The sequence below is a fragment of the Eptesicus fuscus genome, chromosome 1 (assembly GCF_027574615.1).
Source record: "Eptesicus fuscus isolate TK198812 chromosome 1, DD_ASM_mEF_20220401, whole genome shotgun sequence".
Lineage (NCBI taxonomy): Eukaryota > Metazoa > Chordata > Mammalia > Chiroptera > Vespertilionidae > Eptesicus > Eptesicus fuscus.
In genome coordinates, this window is record NC_072473.1 from 44,813,544 (window position 1) to 44,833,848 (window position 20,305).

General features: G+C 40.9%; 1 protein-coding gene across 7 annotated transcripts in view; it reads right to left on the reverse strand.

Moving 5' to 3' along the window:
* UPRT (uracil phosphoribosyltransferase homolog) overlaps window positions 1-20,305 on the reverse strand; it is a 76,232-nt gene that overhangs the window by 41,874 nt on the left and 14,053 nt on the right. For all 7 annotated transcript variants that reach the window (XR_008555973.1, XM_054715478.1, XM_054715449.1 and 4 more), the window contains exon 2: window positions 10,306-10,348. Coding sequence is in view for 6 of the 7 variants with exons in the window: in XM_054715478.1 (XP_054571453.1) it covers window positions 10,306-10,348 (43 nt within the window). In the remaining variant the exon portion in view is untranslated. The remainder of the gene's footprint in view (window positions 1-10,305; window positions 10,349-20,305) is intronic.

Below are 20,305 nucleotides of genomic sequence, written 5' to 3' on the forward strand. Positions count from 1 at the left end.
TGTGAGGTAACCAGAAACCAAGAATGCCTGAGAACGCCTTTCTAGCCACGCTAGCAATCATCAGATGTACGGTAATTTTACCTGGGACAAGAGGAAAACAACTCCGAGACCATGTGGATTCTAGCAAGAGAAGAATCAATAGGACTACTCCAGCCATGAAGACAGAAGAGAAGCAGTCCAGAGACAGAAGACGCTGATGTGGCCTTCCCATACTAGCAGTTAGCAGCTGTGCATCACTGCAGATTGCCCAGGACCAAACCAGACAGAGTCGGACCTGCATTACCACCAGTTGTCCACCATCCAGAACTGAAATGTCAGTGCTGACACGTACACATAAGGAACTGTTGGACATTGAAATTGGGTCTCAAAAGAACTGTTGGCCCAGAAAGAAACTCACTACAGACCGATTCATTTGCCTGTCACCATAACCATTATTGCTTGTCTCATTTTCGGTTCTTATAAGTGTATTTCTAATAGCACATGATCTCACTCATCTAGGGGAAATAATGAACAACATAGACTGATGAACAAGAACAGACCCAGAAACAAGGAGGCATGGATCAGACTGTCGGGCCTCGGGGGGAGGGTAGGGAAGGGTGGGGATAAAGGGTGAGATCAACCAAAGGACTTGTGTGCAGACATATGAGCCCAACCAGCGGTTAAGGACAACAGGGGGGTGGGGGCATGTGTGGGGAGGGGGGTGGGATAGAAATGGGGGGACAAGGACAAATATGTGATACCTTAATCAATAAAGAAATTAAACAAAAAAAAAAGACCTGTAGTTTTCCAAGTATAGTTCATTTACGCCCTTAGTTAGGTTTATTCCTAAGTATCTTAATTTTTTGGTGCAATGGTAAATGGGATTTTTTAAAATTTCTCTTTCTTTGACTTCATTGGTGTGTAAAAGGACCATAGATTTCTGGGAGTTAATTTTGTATCTTGCCACATTAGCAAATTCATTTGTTAGGTTTGGTAGTTTTTTGATGGAGTCTTTGGGGTTTTCTATGTATAGTATCATGTCATCTGCGAATAAGGACAGTTTTACTTCTTCTTTTCCAATTTGGATGCCTTTTATTTCTTCTTCTTGTCTGGTCATGATGGCTAGTACTTCTATGTCAAACAGGAGTGGTGAAAGTGGGCATCCTTGTCTTGTACCTGTTCTAAGGGGAAATGGGTTTAGATTTTGCCCATTGAGTATGATGTTGGTTGCAGGTTTGTCATATAGGGCATTTATTATGTTGAGGTATGATCCCTCTATTTCCACTTTGCTGAGAGTTTTTATCAAGAAAAGGTGTTGGATTGTGTCAAATGCTTTTTCTACATAAATTGATATAATTATGTGATTTTTCTCTCAATTTGTTTATGTGATATATCACATTTATTGATTTCCAGATATGATACCTTCATTGCATCCTGAATAAATCCCACTTGGTCATGAGGTATAATCTTTCTAATGTATTGTTCAATCTGATTTGTTAGAATTTTGTTGAGAATCTTACCATCTATGTTCATCAAGGATATTGGCTTGTAGTTCCATTTTCTTGTAATGTCTTTATCTGTTTTTGGGATTAGGGTAATGCTTGCTTCATAGAAATAGTTTGGAAGTGTACCTTCCTTTTGAATTTTTTTGAATAGTCTGAAGAGGATAGGTTTCAGTTCTTATTTGAATGCTTGGTAGAAGACAACCTATAAAGCCATCTGGACCAGGGCTTTTGTTTGCTGGAAAATTTTTGTTCGCTGTTTCAATTTCTTTTGTTATCAGCCAATTCAGGTTTTTTTATTCTTGTTGATTGAGTTTTGGGAGCTTGTGTGTTGTTGTTTTTTATAAGAATAGGTCCATTTCATCTAGGTTGTCTTTTTTTTGGAATAGATTTGTTCATAGTATTTTTTCATAATCATTCATATTTCAGTGTTATCAGTTGTTACTTCACCTCTTTCATTTATAATTTTGTTTGTTTGGGTCCTCTCTATTTGCTTCTTGGTGAGCTTTCTAGAGGTTGGTCAATCTTGTTGATCCTTTCAAAGTACCAGCTCTTGGTTTTGTTGATATTTTCTTTTTTTTTTGGCGGGGGGGGGGGGGGTCTCTATGTCATTTATCTCCACTCTGATCTTTATTATTTCCTTCCTTCTGCTTACACTGGGCTTTTCTTATTGCTCTTTCTAAGTCTTTGAGTTGTAGGGTTAGATAATTTACTACCATTGTTTCTTGTTTTTTGAGGTAGGCTTGTAGACCTATGAACTTCCCTCTCAAGACTGCTTTCACTGTGGTCTACAAATTTCGGATTGTTGTGTTTTCATTGTCATTTGTTGCCATGATGTTTTTTATTTCTTCTTTGTTCTCCCCGGTAACCCATTCATTGTTTAATACCATTCTATTTAGTCTCCATGTGATTGGGGTTTTTTACTGTAGTTAATTTCTTGTTTTATGCCATTGTGATCTGAGAAGTTGCTTAATATGATTTCTATCTTCTTGAATTTGAAGAGACTTTGCCTGTGTCCCAATATATGTTCTATCTTTGAAAATGACCTATGTGCCCTTGAGAATAATATATATTCTGTGGCTTTGGGGTGAAATGTTCTGAAGATGTCAATTAATTCCCTCTGATCTAGGGTGCCATTTAGGATTGATATTTATTTGTTGATTTTTTTTGTTTAGAGGATTTGTCCAGTGGTGTTAGTGGGGTATTAAAGTCCCCTACTATGACTCTCTTGCTGTCAATCTCTCCCTTGATATCTTCCAGTTTTGTTTTTTTTATGTATTTGGGTGCTCCTGTATTGGGTGCATATATGTTTACCAGAGTTATATCTTCTTGTTGGCTTGCTCGCTTTAGTATTTTGAAGTGGCCTTCCTTATCTCTTGTTATGTCCTTCACTTTAAGATCTAATTTGTCAGATATAAGTATTGCTACCCCAGCTTTTTTCTCATTTCCATTCAGCTGAAAAACCTATTTCCATCCCTTCATGAACAGTCTGTGTGAGTCTTTTTTTATGAGGTGGGTTTCATGTAGACCGCAGATATATGGGTCATGTTTTCTTATCCACTCAGTTACCCTATGTCTTTTGATTGGGGCATTTAATCCATTTACATTTAAATTTATTATTGATAGGTACTTGTTTTTCACCATTTTTATTCTTTATGCCTGTGTTCCTTCTTTGCTTCCTATGTTTCTTCTTTTTATAGCAGACCCTTTAGCATTTCTTGCATTGCTGTTTTGGTGGTGATAAACTCCCTTAGTCCTTTTTTGTCTGTGAAGCTCCTGGTTTCAACCTCAATTTTGATTGATAGCCTTGCTGGGTACAGTATTCTTGGAATCAGACCCTTCAAAGAAACATGCGAGCTGTTTCTTTGTCTCCTTTCTTTTGCATGACTTTGTATATTTCATTCCATTCCCTTCTTGCCTGATGTGTTTCTGTTGAGAAATCAGTCGCTAGTCTGATGGGGGGTCCTTTGTAGGTAACTTTCTGTCTCTCTCTGGCTGCTTTTAAGATTCTTACTTTGTCGTTGGTGTTTGCCAATTTAATTATAATGTGCCTTGGCATCAGTCTTTTGGGGTTCATTTTGTTTGGGACTCTGTGAGCTTCTTGGACTTGTGTGAGTTTTTTTCTTCCCTATATCAGGGAAGTTTTCTGTCATTATTTATTGAAACAGCTTTTCTATTCCTTGCTCAGTTTCCTCTCTTTGTGGGACTCCTATTATGCAGATGTTGTTTCATTTCCAGTTGTCCCAAAGTTCCCTTAGGCTCTCCTCGTGTGTGTGTTTTTTTTTTCTTTTTCTAGATGCTGTTCTGCTTCGGCATTTTTTCCTACCTTGTCTTCTAGATCACTGATGAAGTCCTCTGCTTCTTCTCATCTATGTTGATGCTTTCTATTGAGTTCTGTATTGCAGTGATGTCATTTTTCATTTCTTCTTTGTTCTTCTTCATTTCCACATGGTTCTTACACATATTGTTGAATTTGTCTTCCAACCTTTTCAGTGGTCTTATGATGATTTCTCTGAATTCTTTCTCTGACATGTTTCTTGCCTGCATTTCATTTACTTCCTTTTCTGGTGATGCCTCCTTTCTTTCATATGCGAGCTGTTTCTTTGTCTCCCCATGATCTCTCCTCTCAGGGTTAATGGTTATGTAGCTTTCTCTCTCCTGCATTGACTTAAAGACACAAAATACAATACAACAAGGCACAACGCACAAGGTACTGGACACAAATGTATTCACAATACTAATAATCCCAAATAAAGGTGACCACTAGAGAAAAGAGAATTTGGGGATAAAAAAAAGAGTGCAATATTGATATTGAGAAAAGGAAAAGAAGTAAGAGAGAAAAGAAAGTGAATATAAAAGAAGTGGGAAAGAACTATTTATATGGGGAGAAAACTCCAATAAAACAACAACTAATCCAAAAAAATGCAAACAAGTAATACTCAGATATGAATGCAAACTACAAACAACAACCAGTAACTAGAGAGGAGAGAAAAAAAACAGAAGCAAAAAAATAGAGAAAAAATTACACAAACCAATAAACAAAAACACCAATCTAATTAACAATCAAACTAAAAACAACAATAGGACAGAGAGAAAGAAGGGCAAAACAAAATAAAACAAAAAACATAAATAAAAAAACAACAAACAAAAAAAGGGAAGAGAGAAAAAATTTGGACGGTGAAGAAAGAGGAGACTGAAGTGTGTATGGATTTGGAGCAGGGGATTGGAAATTAGATATATAAGTAGTATGAATTTTTAACGAGGGGTAAAAAGAAGGAATAGGGAAAATCTAAAGCATGAATAGGGTAAGCAAAACAGAACAACAAAAGGGGAAAAGTGAGGAAGAGAGTGTTGGCATAAAGGTAAAGCTGAGATAGAGTAAAATGATGCTAAAGGATAAATGAAAATAGAATGTAGAACACTAATCCCAGAATCAAATAGAGAGAAAATAAAATGAAACTTTAAAAAAATTAAGATAATAGTAGTAATAATACTGATTAAAAATAAAAATATAATAATTAAGAATGTAAAATCAACTGAGTAAAAAAAGTTTAGTTTCTTAAATAAAAGAAAAAAATTCAAATGTGGAGTAGTGAAGGTAATTCACTTCCTCTACTGTTCTGTTTGGCATGCCTGTTTCCTGTCAGTTAATCAGGACAGTATTGAAGTTCCCTGCGTTTCACAGCTCCTCTCTGTCATAAGACACAATCCTGTTTTCAAGCAGGCAGTATTTCTTTGTTTTTCAGCCTGCTTGTGGTTGTATTTACACAAGAGTCAATTTTTTATTCAACCCCTGGGTCAGAGTGTTTCTGTATTGAGATCCAGGGCTGTAAGTCCTCTCTACCCAGTATTTAGACTTTGTTTTCCCTGCTGCACTTAATACTGGTTTGGGGGTATGGACTGCCCCAGAGCTGGTTTTCTGATTGTTTCTCCCCGATCTGATCCCCAGGTTCCACAAAAACAACTTTCCCCTGCAGTCACTGGGAGTATTTTTAATTGGGTGATCCTATGTACTGGGCTTAGTAATCAAAAGCAAGGATTTAAAGAGAAAAAAGAGCCAGAGTAAGTGTGCGAACTCACAACTTTTTCGCCCTGGCACTGCGCGCAACTCTGCTCACGTCTCTGTGCACGTTTTTTTTCCCCCTGGCACAGTGCAGCCGGTTTGCTGGTAAAGCTTCAGGCTGCCTTTTTATATCTAGCCCAGATATGGGTTGATTTCTAGAGTTCCCTTCTGTCAGCAGCCCTGTGGACCCCCTTCCATATCCACGGACTATGCTGGCCCCAACGTCCATGGATTTTGTGGGGCACAGACTTCCTCTGGACCTCCAGAACCCACTGCATGCGTTTCTCCCTTCAGCTGGGATCGCAGACCTCACCTTTCTCTGGGCACAATCTGACCTTTCCATGAGAAGGTGCAGAGCTCATCTGTGTCCACATATTTGTGCTGCTTGAGACCCAGTGTTTGTGGGTTCGCAGATGGTCCCTGGGTGTTGTGGTTTTAGGGTCCCAGGAGGTATCTGATTCTTTCCGATTGAAGTTAAGGCTAGACTTCTGATCACAGCCGCTCTCCCATTTAAGATGGTGCAGTCTCTCACCATTTCTTATTTCTTTTCAATCAGGTCAAGTTTCTAAGCTTTCTAAATCTCTATTTAGGAAATATGATTCCACCGAGTCTCTTATCTATCTACTCCAGGACTTCTGTGAGGATCAAATGAGATTAGGCACAGGAAAACGCTTCACAAACATTTGGTTACAGTGTCAAGTGTTTGCACTTGGCTATAAAGCAAGTCATGTTGCTTGGCTGGAGAAACTGCAAGGGGGCTAGTCGCTAGGGAGAGGAAGCTGGGTATTGCTACGTGATGTCATTACCCGCCGTCCACAGCTACCGTTTCTGGGTTGGCCATGGGATCTCAGCAGCAGCTTTGGCTGCAATTTGGTGGGTTGTTGCTCTGGGGTGGTGGCAGGGCCTGTGCCCCACTTGGGGGAAGCTGAGTGTTACTTTGTCAGCCAGGTCCGCACTGCAATTTCTCTGTAAATGGCAACTGAGCATCAGGGCAGCTCCTCTGTTAAACATCTGCCTCTTAGTGATTAGTGCATGTCATAGCGACCAGTCAGAAGGTGGAAAGGACACTTAACATATTAGCCTTTTATATAGGTAGACTAGGGGCCCGGTGCATGAAATTCGTGCACGGGGGTGTGTGTCCCTCAGCCTGACCTGCATCCTCTCCAATCCGGGAGTCCTCAGGGGATGTCCTACTGATGGCTTAGGCCCGCTCCCTGTGGTTCTGTGCTCTCTGTGGGGCCTGCCTGCTCCACACCGTGGCGACGGCCAAGCAGGCCATGCTGGGAGCTTCCTGCGGGCCCCATTTGCCTGCTCCTAGGTCACTGTGGTGACGACCAAGTAGGCCATGCTGGGTACTGCCTGTGGGCTGCGCTTCACTGCTCCCAGGTCTCTGAAGCCATGTTGGGATCTACCTGCAGGCCGGGCTTGCCTGCTCCCGGGTATCCACGGCGACAGCCAAGCAGGCCATGCTGGGTGCTGCCTACAGGCTGCGCTTCACTGCTCCCGGGTCTCTGAAGCCATGCTGGGTGCTGCCTGCAGCTGCACTTGACTGCTCCCAGGTCGCCATGGCAATGGCCAAGCAGGCCTCTTTGTACCCTGCTGTCAGTCTCCACGGAGGCGGAGGCAATGAGGTTAATTTGCATACTCACTCCTGATTGGCTGGCGGGCATCATGAAGGTATGGTCAATTTGAATCTTTCTCTTTTATTAGTGTAGATTGTAAGGGTAGAATAGGATCCTTTTCTTTGAAGAGCCTAGATCTCTTCCTAGTAATATTCCTCTAAAGAGTCTTACCTCTCCTGCAACTCTGGGACAGAAATTCATGTGTCCAAGCCTTATAAAAGAACATAAAACCAGAAGAAGGGTGACTAAAACATAAAGAACTTAACCCTACCAGGCCTGAGGCCCTGAACCTAACTGTCCCCTATACCTGGGCTCCTGAGCAATTCAAACACATGGGGGCAGACATTTGCAATGGTTAACCATGAGGTTTGACCATGATTGGTTGGTTATTTTTAGTTTGTGACGCATTTTTTTCATGTACTAGGCAAAGTACCAAAAATTAGGTACAGCAGTATAGCGGCAGATTCAGAAATTACCAAAAAATCAGTACAGCGGTCTGGTAGGGTTAAGATCTGAGCGCCAGGGAAGCCAATCCTGATAAATTCAGGATATAATTAATGTAAACTATAATGGGATCCTTGTCCTAGAAGAGACAGTTTACTAGAAATCTTCAACATTAGAAACCTAAACAGCTTCATTCCTTATTACAACCACACAAATGCTCTACCCCACACCTCCCAATATGAGAACCTACACAACCATCTGCAGAGAACAGAAAGGCCCAAATTATCATCCACTCAGGTGAGTTATGCCCTTGGTCCTTATTATCTCATTTGATTAAGATATAATGCCTGCTCTTTCAGCTAAATATTTTTTAGTGTTTAAAGTATTACAAATGTCTCCTTTTTCCCTCATTGACCTTCCCCCAGCCTCCCCCTCTCCCCAGAACATGCCCTCACCCCATAGTGTCTGTGTCTATGAGTTATGCTTATATGAATGCATACAAGTCCTTTGGTTGATATCTCACCTCGCCTCCCCTTCCCTCAGAGGTTGGGTGATCAGTTCGATGCTTCTATGTCTCTGGATCTATTTTTGTTCATCAGTTTATGATGTTCTTTATATTCCACAAATGAGTGAGATCGTGTGATATTTATCTTTCTCTGACTGGCTTATTTCGCTTAGCATAATGCTCTCCAGTTCCATCCATGCTGTTGCAAATGGTAAGAATTCCTTCTTTTTTATAGAAGCATAGTATTCCATTGTGTAGATGTACTACAGTTTTCTAATCCACTCATCTACTGATGGGCACTTAGGCTGTTTCCAAATCTTAGCTATTGTAAATTGTGCTGCTATGAACATGGGGGTGCATATATCCTTTCTGATTGGTGTTTCTGTTTTCTTGGGATATATTCCTAGAAATGGGATTACTGGGTCAAATGGGAGTTCCATTTTTAGTTTTTGAGGAAACACCATACTGTTTTCCACAGTGGCTGGACCAGTCTGCATTCCCACCAGCAGTGTATGAGGGTTCCTTTTTCTCCGCATCCTCTCCAGCACTTATCCTTTGTTGATTTATTGATGATAATCATTCTGACAGGTGTGAGATGGTACCTCACTGTCTTTTGATTTGCATCTCTTGGATGATTAGTGACTTTGAGTATGTTTTCATATGTCTCCTGGTAAGTGTTTTATAATAACCACAAACTTAACTCCTGTTTTCTGTAGAAAAAGGACATAAGGAAATAAGAAAGAAAAAAATGAAAGAAGGGAGGGAGGGAGGGATGGAAGGAGAAGAAAGGAAAGAAGGAAGGAAGGAAGGAAGGAAGGAAGGAAGGAAGGAAGGAAGGAAGGAAGGAAGGAAGGAAAGACGGAAGGAACCAAAGAAAGGAAAGAGGAAGCATTTTCTACCAATGAATACCAGGACCTCCGTTTTCCCCACAGCAGCCATTGACACAAGTTGCTTCCTCCTTGGACCTGTTCCTTTAGTTTGATAAAAGCATAATGACATAATGACCTGTCACTCCAGAAATGTCAATTACATTTATCTTGATGAACTCCAAGGGTTGTTACTGCCCTTACAAACTCAAATAATTATAAACAGAAGTTGCCTCTGAACTAAGAATCTTTAAAGCCAAAAGTAGAATAGTTGTCTACATTTTTTTGAAATAAAGATTTTCCTAGGAAAAAAATGTAAATGAAAATTAATAAACCACTTTTTTCTCTTTCCCAAATGAAATACTGATAATAATATTTAGATTGCAAACTCTATGAGAGCAGGGACCATGTGTCTGTGTTCTTTACTGCTGGGAGATTCCAGGATGGTGGAGAATTAAGTGGAAGCTACACTGACCTTCTCTCAGGACCAAACTGGAATTGCAACTAAAATATAGAAAAATCACCCTGAATAACCAACTGAAGATTAGCTGGAGAGAAGCTTTGTATTCTTTATTACTGTATCTCCTCTCCCAGCAACACAGCCTCGCACAGTGCCTGACTTACAGGAGTTCAATATATATTTCAAGAATGGTTGAATATTAATAACCACAGCAGAAAATGTGTCAACCTCATTGTAATCACTGAGAACACTTAGATATAAACACAAGAAGGAAACGCAGTATTTACCCTGAAGATAACACAATCTGGTTTGAGATCCTCTCATATCACACTAGCTAAACAGAATTGAGCTTGGTCAACCCTTAACTGAAAGTCCCTGAGGAAATCGTAGATAGTCCAACTTAATATTTCGTATGCGAGGATAGTATAGAAAAGAAGAGGCTAAATAAATTCCTCCCATGTAAACTACAACAGTTATTAATTTTTTGCATTAGATGGCTATCACAGGGTAACTAACTACTAGGTCTCCTTACATATTTGGTTTTCTTTTAATGTACTTTACTTTACTGCCCTAAGATGAGGCATTTAAGGGTTATTTATGAGAAGGTTACCAAGATAAAGGTAGGAGTACCTGAGAGCTACAGAAAATGAGTTTATGGAAAATGCCTTGAGGTGAAAGGGATTGAGACACAGTTTTAATGCAACAGTAAAAACAACACTTCAGAAGTCTAGCAAGATGATGGTTAACTGGTACAATCTCTTTCACCCCCAGATTGCTGTAAATAATTTTAAAAAAAACCTTTGGCCTACTATGGTTATATCATTAGGAACAACAATGAAATCAAAATGGAAAGCTTCCACCTACCAAACGATCCGCAGAAAACATGAAGTCCCCTCTACTCGCTGTCCTAAAAAAAAAAAAGTACAAGTTTTAGTCAAGATTAGAGCTTTAAAGTAAAATATTACTCATTACATATAATAACACTGATATTATGACCTATCCTATATAATAAAAGGCTAGCAACCATAACGGCATAACGACAAGAATGACCAATCAACCAGTTGCTAAGAGGTGAATTGACCACCTCTCGGTCCCTCCCGGCAGCCCGCAGGCTCTGATTGCTGGATGGCCAATAGAGAACCATGGGGAACTGTGGTGGGTGGTGGTAGGGTGGGACTGGTGAGCCGGCAGAAGACAGACCTCTTGGTCCCTCACCCTAATCCACAGGCTCCAATCACTGGATGGCAAATGGGGAACCACGGGGAACCAAGGTAGGTGTCGGCGGTGGGGTGGGACTTGAGACTGGCAAGCAGGCAGAAGGCAGACCTCTTGGTCCCTCCCCACAGCCTGCAGGCTCTGATCGATGGATGGTGAACAGGGAACCACGGGGAACCAGGTTCTGGCGAGAGGATGGAAGATGGCCCTGATCGCAGGCTAGGCATAGGGACCCTGGCCTTTTATTTGGGCCACTAGTTACATAATAAAAGCTTGAAAGTTTACATGTACAGACATTATTAAGGCAAGTTATTTTTTCACTAGGATACAGGAGCCTAAATGGAGTGATCTGATAAGTATAATTGAGAATACTTTATTTGATATCAACATTAGAGTTAGGAATTGGAAAGATTATGTAGTTGCCCACTGAGCTGCCAAATATGTTATTCAATCAGATTAACAAGATGGAAGCAAACCCACATAAGAGAAAAACTTTGTAGTTACAAAAATCAGGTTTTCACCTTCCATCCACCTTGCCATATTACCAAGATAAATAACCTATCTACTTTATCTCTAATCCTTTTTGGAATGAGAATGGTACAAACAAATAAATCCTATACTTTTGCCATTGATTTCAAGAATGCATAACCGAATTTCTAAGATCTCTCTCTCAAATTGTTAATTATTTGCCATTGCTTTCAACAATGCATAACCGAATTTCTAAGATCTCTTTCTCAAATTATTGACAATTTGTTCCTTTTGCCTATTTTCAATCAAATAATTTGTTCCCTTGACTTTCTGACATTTTCCTGTACATTTTTTTTTCTGGTCAATCCTTGCATATCCTGAGGTATCCAAATAATAATAATACCAGACTGCACCTACCCACAAGCTGTTAACCAGTCAAAAAAGAAAATGTTAAAAGGCAGACAATTTTTCCCAGTACATAAAAATCAAGTATTATTTCTCCTTCTCCCATACAAATTAAATGACAACTGAACAGACTGAGATGCAGTTTATGTATTTAAAAATCTTAATCTGCCTATACATAGCATACCTAAAACGTTCCCTAACACAGCATCAAAATGGCATATGCAAACATATATCATCTCAGTATACCATCAATCATGACTTTTTTCAAATGCATATGCGCATTAATGGTGCAATTTTTCTTGTATTCACTTTCTCTGACATGAAAAATTAATGTAATATCCCCGATACAAATGACATTGGGTTTATTAGAATAACAGAGCTCTATCACATTATGGATATTAATGTAACAGGAAATCATAACAGATTAGATATATTAGAATATAGCTTTTAGGGCAACCAAGATGGTGGCATAAGATATACACCTGTACATGCTGCCTCTCACAACCACACCAAAACTACAACTAAAAGACAAAACGACTATCAACCAGAAACACGGGAAAGCTGGCAGAATAGAAGTTCTACAACTAGAAGGAAAGAAAGAAGCTCACTGAGACTGTGTAGGAGGTCCAGAAGCTCAGAAAAGCAGAGGTATGGTGGTGCGCGCGAATCAAGCTGGTGACTGGGTACGCTGTGTTTTTTTTTTCAATTGGAAGGGAGACGCAAGCTCCCTACTGTTCTGAAGTCCAGTTTCTGGTGAGACTCTGGGGACCCAGACTCTTACGGGGAGAAACTGGACTGTCTGGCATCGGGTCGGAAAGTGAGGGTGGCTCTCAAACAGAGGTGTGTGAAGGAATCATTGTTTACTGTGCTGGGGTGCGGGATGCGGGATGTGGAAACACAGAGATGAAGAGATGGCTGACTGGCAGCCATTGCTGTTTGCCACGCCCTAGTGATTCCCTGAGACCCTGCCCCACCCAATTTACAAACCCACCCAAACTGTGCGCAGCGGCTTTTGCATATGAATGGCCTGCCCTTTCGCAACTTAACCTAACAAATTGCAGCTGGGTCAGACAGCTCCAAAACTTCCAAACCCCAAGCAAAGAGGAGAAATCTGCAGATCTCGTTGTAGCTCCTGCTGGGTGGCCGCAGACAGTAGCTGACTTGCACCTCCTTGGAGATCCAGGACCCAGTGTACCTAGAGGTCAGTGTGAGACGACACCAGATTTCAACTCCTCACATACATAAGTGACGCACTCAAGAGGCAGATTCAGCAAGCACCAAAGCCCCACTAAAGCAAGTCCTGCCCCATAAGGGTGTCTCCAGCACAGCAGTTCTTCCATTATATTCACAGCTGATCCTCACAGCCAACTGGCCTGGAGGTCAATTCATCCCAGTATACCAACAGCAATCAAGGCTAAACTACAACAAGACTGTGCACCCAGCCCACAAAGGGGTTCAACAAGAGTGTCTACCTCAGGGGATTGAGGAGGCTGAGCCACTGGGCCCTATAGCTCACCTATGACACAAAGCCACTCCATTAATACAGGGAAGAAGCCAAATTGTGGAGACAAACAAACAGGTCACAAATGAAAGAAATGGAGGAAAGCAAACTACAGAATATAGAGTTCAAAACCACAGTTATAAAGTTACTCAAGAATCTTCTAGAAACTGCTGAGAAACTTAATGAGACCTCTGAGGAACTTAGTGAGACCTTCAAGGATCTTAATGAGAAGGAAAAAAAAATGGAACAGGACCACTCAGAAATTAAGCATACACTGTCGGAAATAAAGAATAATATACAGAAATCCAACAATAGACTAGAGGACCCCATGAATCAAAAGGAAGATTTGAAATATGAGGAGGCAAAAAATACCCATCCAGAAAAACAAAAAGAAAAAAGAATCCAAAAATATGAAGATAGTGTAAGGAGCCTCTGGGACAACTTCAAACATACCAACATCCGAATTATGGGAGTGCCAGAAGAAGAGAGAGAGCAAGATATTGAAAACCTATTAGAACAAATAATGACAGAAAATTTTCCCTACCTGGTGAAAGAAATAGACTTATGAGTCCAGGAAGCGCAGAGAACCCCGAACAAAAGGAATCCAAAGAGGACCACCAAGACACATCATAATTAAAATGCCAAGGGCAGGTAGGAGCCCGGCCCCGCCGGCTGGAGAGGATCCGGAGAGAGTGTACGTGTTTTGGCTTGCAGCGTGTTCCGCGGGCGCCGAGCGGGACTTACTGAAGCCTATCAAATCTTGGTGTCATCTTTTGTTGAGTCGAAAGTGAAATTTTCCTTCGGCCGACGAGACAGGAGGATTTTATTGGAAACCTGACTTTCTGCGACAACTGCAAACACTGAACTGCTGCGAGCACCAGACCACCGGTCCCCTATCGGTGCAAACATTCGGATTCAAAGGAACTCTTCACTGCACCACGGAAAGTGCCTTGTCTGTTGTGCCTGGTTGTGTTGCATTTTGTACCTTTAAATCAACGCCAGAGAGAGAAATCTATATAACCAGACATCCGGAGAAGAGAGACCATGAGGAGACAAAGAAATAGCCCTCACAGGAAAGAGAAGCAGGCATCACCAGAAAAGGAAGTAAACGATTTAGAGGCAAACAGCCTATCAGAGAAAGAATTCAGAGAAATGGTCATAAAGTGGCTGAAAAGGATGGAAGACAAATTCGACAATATGAGTAAGAACCAAGAAGAAATGAAGAAGAACCAAGAAGAAATGAAAAATGACATCGCTGCTGTAAAGAACTCAATAGAAAGCATCAAGAGTAGACTAGATGAACCAGAGGACCACATAAGTGAGCTAGAAGACAAGATGGAAAAAAATACCCAATTACAACAGCTTCTAGAAACAAAAATTAGAAAGATTGAGGAGAGCCTAAGGGAAATTCGGGACAACACAAAACAAAACAACATCAGGATAATAGGGGTGCCAGAGGAAAGGAAACTGAGCAAGGAATAGAAAACCTGTTTGAAGAAATAATAACAGAAAACTTCCCTGATATGGGGAAGAAAAAACCCACACAAATCCAAGAAGCTCACAGAGTTCCAAGCAAAATGAACCCCAAAAGACGGACGCCAAGGCACATTATAATTAAGTTGGCAAACACCAACGACAAAGTAAGATTCTTAAAAGCGGCCAGAGAGAGACAGACAGTTACATACAAAGGAACCCCCATCAGACTAGCAACTGATTTCTCAACAGAAACTCATCAGGCCAGAAGGGAATGGAATGAAATATACAAAGTCATGCAAAGGAAAGGTCTAAATCCAAGAATACTGTACCCAGCAAGGCTATCAATCAAAATTGAAGGTGAAATCAGGAGCTTCACAGACAAAAAAGGACTAAGGGAGTTTATCACCACCAAACCAGCAATGAAAGAAATGCTAAAGGGTATGCTGTAAAAAAAAAAAGTAAGAAATAGGAAGCAAAGAAGGAACACAGGGGTATAGAATAAAAATGGCATCAAATAAGTACCTATCAATAATAACTTTAAATGTAAATGGATTGAATGCCCCAATCAAAAGACACAGGGTAACAGATTGGATAAGAAAACAAAACCCATATATCTGCTGTCTACAGGAAACCCACCTCAAAAAAAAGGACGCATACAGACTGAGAGTAAAGGGCTGGAAAAAGGTTTTCCAGGCAAATGGAAATGAAAAAAAAGCTGGGGTAGCAATACTTATATTTGACAAATTAGATCTCAAAGTGAAGGACATAACTAGAGATAATGCAGGCCGCTTCATAATACTAAAGGGAGAAATCCAACAAGAAGAAATAACTCTGGTAAACATATATGCACCCAATACAGGAGCACCAAGATACATTAAAAAACTCCTGGAAGATATCAAAGGAGAGATGGACAGCAATACAATCATAGTAGGAGACTTCAATACCCCACTATCACAATTGGACAAATCCTCTAAACAAAAAATCAGCAAAGAAACATCAATCCTAAATGACTCACTAGAACAGATGGATTTAATCGACATCTTCAGAACATTTCACCCCAACGCCACAGAATATACATTCTTCTCAAGTGCACATGGGTCATTTTCAAAGATAGACCATATGTTAGGACATAGGCAAAGTCTCTCCAAATTCAAGAAGATAGAAATCATATCAAGTATCTTCTCAGATCACAGTGGCATAAAACTGGAAATCAACTACAATAAAAACAACCCAAAGAAATCAAACACTTGGAGACTAAACAGCATGCTATTAAACCATGACTGGGTTACCAAAGACATCAAGGAAGAAATAAAAAACATCATGGCAACAAATGACAATGAAAACACAACAATCCAAAATCTATGGGACACAGCGAAAGCAGTCCTGAGAGGGAAGTTCATAGCTCTACAAGCCTACTGCAAAAAACAAGAAACAATGGTAATAAATTACCTAACCCAACAACTCAAAGAGTTAGAGACAGCAACAAGATAAGCCCAGTGTAAGCAGAAGGAAAGAAATAATAAAGATCAGAGCAGAGATAAACGACATAGAGACCAAAGAAACAATACAAAAGATCAACAAAACCAAGAGCTGGTTCTTTGAAAGGATAAACAAGATTGGTGAACCTCTAGCCAGGCTCACCAAGAAGCAGAGAGAGAGGACCAAAATAAACAAAATCAGAAATGAAAGAGGTGAAATAACAACAGACCCCGACGAAATACAAAGGATTGTTACAAAATACTACGAACAACTCTATTCCAACAAACTGGACAACCTAGAGGAAATCGACATATTCCTAGAAAAATACAACCATCCAAAACTCAATCAGGAAGAATCTAAACAGCTCAACATGCCAGTAACTATGGAAGAAATTGAAGCAGTCATCAAAAAGCTTCCAGCAAACAAAAGCCCGGGGCCAGACGGCTTCACAGGAAAGTTTTACCAAACTTTCAAGGAAGAACTAAAACCTATCCTCCTCAGACTATTCCAAAAAAATTGAACAGGAAGGAACAATTCCAAGCTCTTTCTATGAAGCCAGCATCACCCTAATACCAAAACCAGATAAAGACAACTCAATGAAAGAGAATTACAGGCCAATATCCCTCATGAACATAGATGCCAAAATCCTGAACAAAATTCTAGCAAATAGGATCCAGCAGTACATCAGAAAGATCATACACTACAACCAAGTAGGATTTATCCCAGGAATGCAAGGATGGTACAATATCCACAAATCAATAAACATGATACATCACATAAACAAATTGAGAGATAAAAATCACATAGTCATATCAATTGATGCAGAAAAAGCATTTGACAAAATCCAAAATCCTTTCTTGAAAAAACTCTCAACAAGGTGGGAATAGAAGGATCATATCTCAACATAATAACAGCTATATATGATAAACCCACAGCTAACATCATACTCAATGGGCAAAAACTAAAACCATTTTCCCTAAGAACAGGAACAAGACAGGGATGCCCACTCTCACCACTCCTGTTTGGCAAAGTACTGGAAGTATTAGGCATTGCAATTAGACAATAAGAAGAAATCAAAGGCATCCAAATTGGAAAAGAAGAAGTAAAGCTGTCCTTATTTGCAGATGACATGATATTGTCCATAAAAAAAAAACCTGGAAAAATTGCACTTGTAGGATTAAAGATGGCGACCGGCAGGAAGGTAGGGAGAGAGAGAGTGTGAGTGAGGAACCCATAGAGAAGAGTGTAGACGTGTGTGGTGTGTGTGTGTATGAGCTAGGGTCAGTTAGATTCTGCACGTCTTCCAAGGGGCTGCCTAACCGGGCAGTCCTAGACAGCGGAGCCCCGCGCACAAAGCGGACACATCTCCGCGGCTGTTGCGGACGCGGAGACCACGCCATCTTGAGAAACAGAGCTGCCTGAGACTCGGATCCTGGCTTCTGACACAAACCAGGACCCTGCAGCCACTGGGGACAGAGAACTGCTATCACAGCTTCAGACCAACAAACAACAAGAATCCAGACGTCCCGGCAGAATTCGTGAGTCAAAGAGCCTACCCCCACCCCGCAGGCGCGCAGACAGCGCCATTTTAACTGATAGATCCACCTCTAGCCCAAGCCGCAGAGCTTTGCGCAGGGACTCGCTCCCCCTCAGGGAATTTGGCGCTCGCGCGCGCGCGCACAGGAGAGAATCAGCTCCCTGTTGGGGAAATCTGTCAGTGCGCACAGAGGGCTCCCCTTCGGAGAATTTGGGGGAATTTGGCTTGCGGGTCACAGCTCTCCCTTCAGGGAATCTTAGTGCTTTCACAGAGGGGCTTTCCCTTTGGGGAATTTGGCGCGCAGGACAGACTCTGCCCCTTCCGGGACTCCGGTAGAGTGCACAGAGCCAGCTCACCTTCAGGAAATCAAGAGTGTGCGCCCTAGCCGGTTTGGCTCAGTAGAGAGAGCACACACAGGTCGCAGCTCCACTTCAGGGAATTTGGCACGCCAGACACAGCTGCCTGGGATCCCTGACTCACAGCGCATTCACACTAAGAGCCAGCGACCCAAATTGTTGGTGCATGCACACTTAGGGACCCTGAGTCTCAACGAGAAACCGCACAAGGCAACAGAGACTCTGACACTCTAGTCTTGGTGCAGACACAGGGAAACTCTGACTCCTGGCACATGCTAAGGATCTCATTTTCGGCACATACCAACAGTGTGGTGCAGACAGGGCCCCTGAATCTAAGTGTGCACACGAGACCACACGTAACACTGGGGACACTGACCCTGGGCAAGTCTGGTTCCCACCAACCAAAGGCAGCCACACATCCTAGTGTCAGAGCACTTCAGTGAAACTCGGGTGGAGCGAAGTCCCCACAGCACACGGCCCAGGTCCACGCAAACGGAAGCTTGAGCTTTCTGGTGATAGCCAGAATGGGGAAACGAAATAACTCACAGAGGAAAGAAAATGTGGAGTCGCCAAGAAAGGAAATCAGTGAAACTGAAGCTTGCAACATGACCGAAAAGGAGTTTAGAGTAATGGTCGTGGAATTTATACATCGGATGGATGAGAAAATAAACAACTTATGCAAGAATCAGGAAGAAATGAAAAGTGATATAGCTACAATCAAAAACACCATGGAAAGTTTCAACAGTAGACTACAAGAAGCAGAGGACCGAATTAGTGAGTTAGAAGATCAGGTACAGAAACAAGCTCAATCTCCACAGCAATTGGAGAAAAAAATTAAAAAGCAGGAGGAAAGCCTAAGGGAGCTTCGGGACAACATGAAACGAAGTAACATGCGTATAATAGGGCTGCCAGAAGGACAAGAAGAGCAGCAGGGATTAGAAAATCTATTTGAAGAAATAATGACAGAAAACTTCCCGGATATGGGAAAGATAAAAGTTACGCAAGTACAGAGAGTCCCAAGCAGGATCAACCCCAAAAGACCCACACCAAGACATGTCATAATTTCAATGGCAAATATAAATGATAAAGAGAGAATCTTAAAGGCGGCAAGAGAGAGACAGAGAGTTACCTACAAAGGAACACCCATCAGATTGTCAAATGATTACTCAACAGAAACACAACAAGCTAGAAGTGAATGGACAGAAGTATACAAAGTGTTGCAAAGCAAAGGACTGAATCCAAGAATACTATATCCAGCAAGACTATCAATCAAAATTGAAGGGGAAATCAGGAGCTTTGCAGATAAAAAAAGGCTTAAGGAGTTTATCACCACCAAACCAGCAATGCAAGAAGTGCTAAAGGGAATACTGTAAAAAGAAGATATAAACAGGTAAGAAGGAATATAGACACAAAAATAGATATGACCACAAACAAATACCTTTCAGTAATATCTTTAAATGTAAATGGACTAAATGCTCCAATCAAAAGATATCGAGTAGCTGATTGGATTAAAAAACACGACCCATATATATGCTGTCTACAAGAGACCCACCTCAGAACAAGAGACTCACACAGATTGAAAGTGAAGGGATGGAAAAATATCTTTCAGGCAAATGGAAATGAAAAAAAAGCTGGGGTAGCAATACTTATATCTGACAAAATAGACCTCAAAGTAAATGCCATAACAAGAGATAAAGAAGGCCAATTCATAATACTAAAGGGAGAAATCCAACAAGAAGAAATAATTCTGGTAAACATATATGCTCCCAATATAGGAGCACCCAAATACATAAAAAAACTCCTGGAAGATTTCAAGGAAGAGATTAATAGCAATACAATCATAGTAGGAGACTTTAATACCCCACTATCACCACTGGACAAATCCTCTAAACAAAAAATCAGCAAAGAAACAGCAATCCTAAATGAATCACTAGACCAGATGGAATTAATTGACATCTTTAGAACATTTCACCCCAAGCCACAGAATATACATTCTTCTCAAGTGTACATGGGTCATTTTCAAAGATAGACCATATACTGGGTCACAGGCAAAGTCTCTTCAAATTCAAGAAGATAGAAATTATATCAAGCGTCTTCTCAGATCACAGTGGCATAAAACTGGAAATCAACTACAATAAATACAATCCAAAGAAATCAAACACATGGAGACTAAACAGCATGCTATTAAACCATGACTGGGTCACGAGAGAGATCAAGGAAGAAATAAAAAACATCATGGCAACGAATGACAATGAAAACACAACAATCCAAAATCTATGGGACACAGCGAAAGCAGTCTTGAGAGGGAAGTTCATAGCTCTACAAGCCTATTGCAAAAAACAAGAATCAATGGTAATAAATTACTTAACCCTACAACTCAAAGAGCTAGAAAAAGAGCAGCAAGAAAAGCCCAGTGTAACCAGAAGG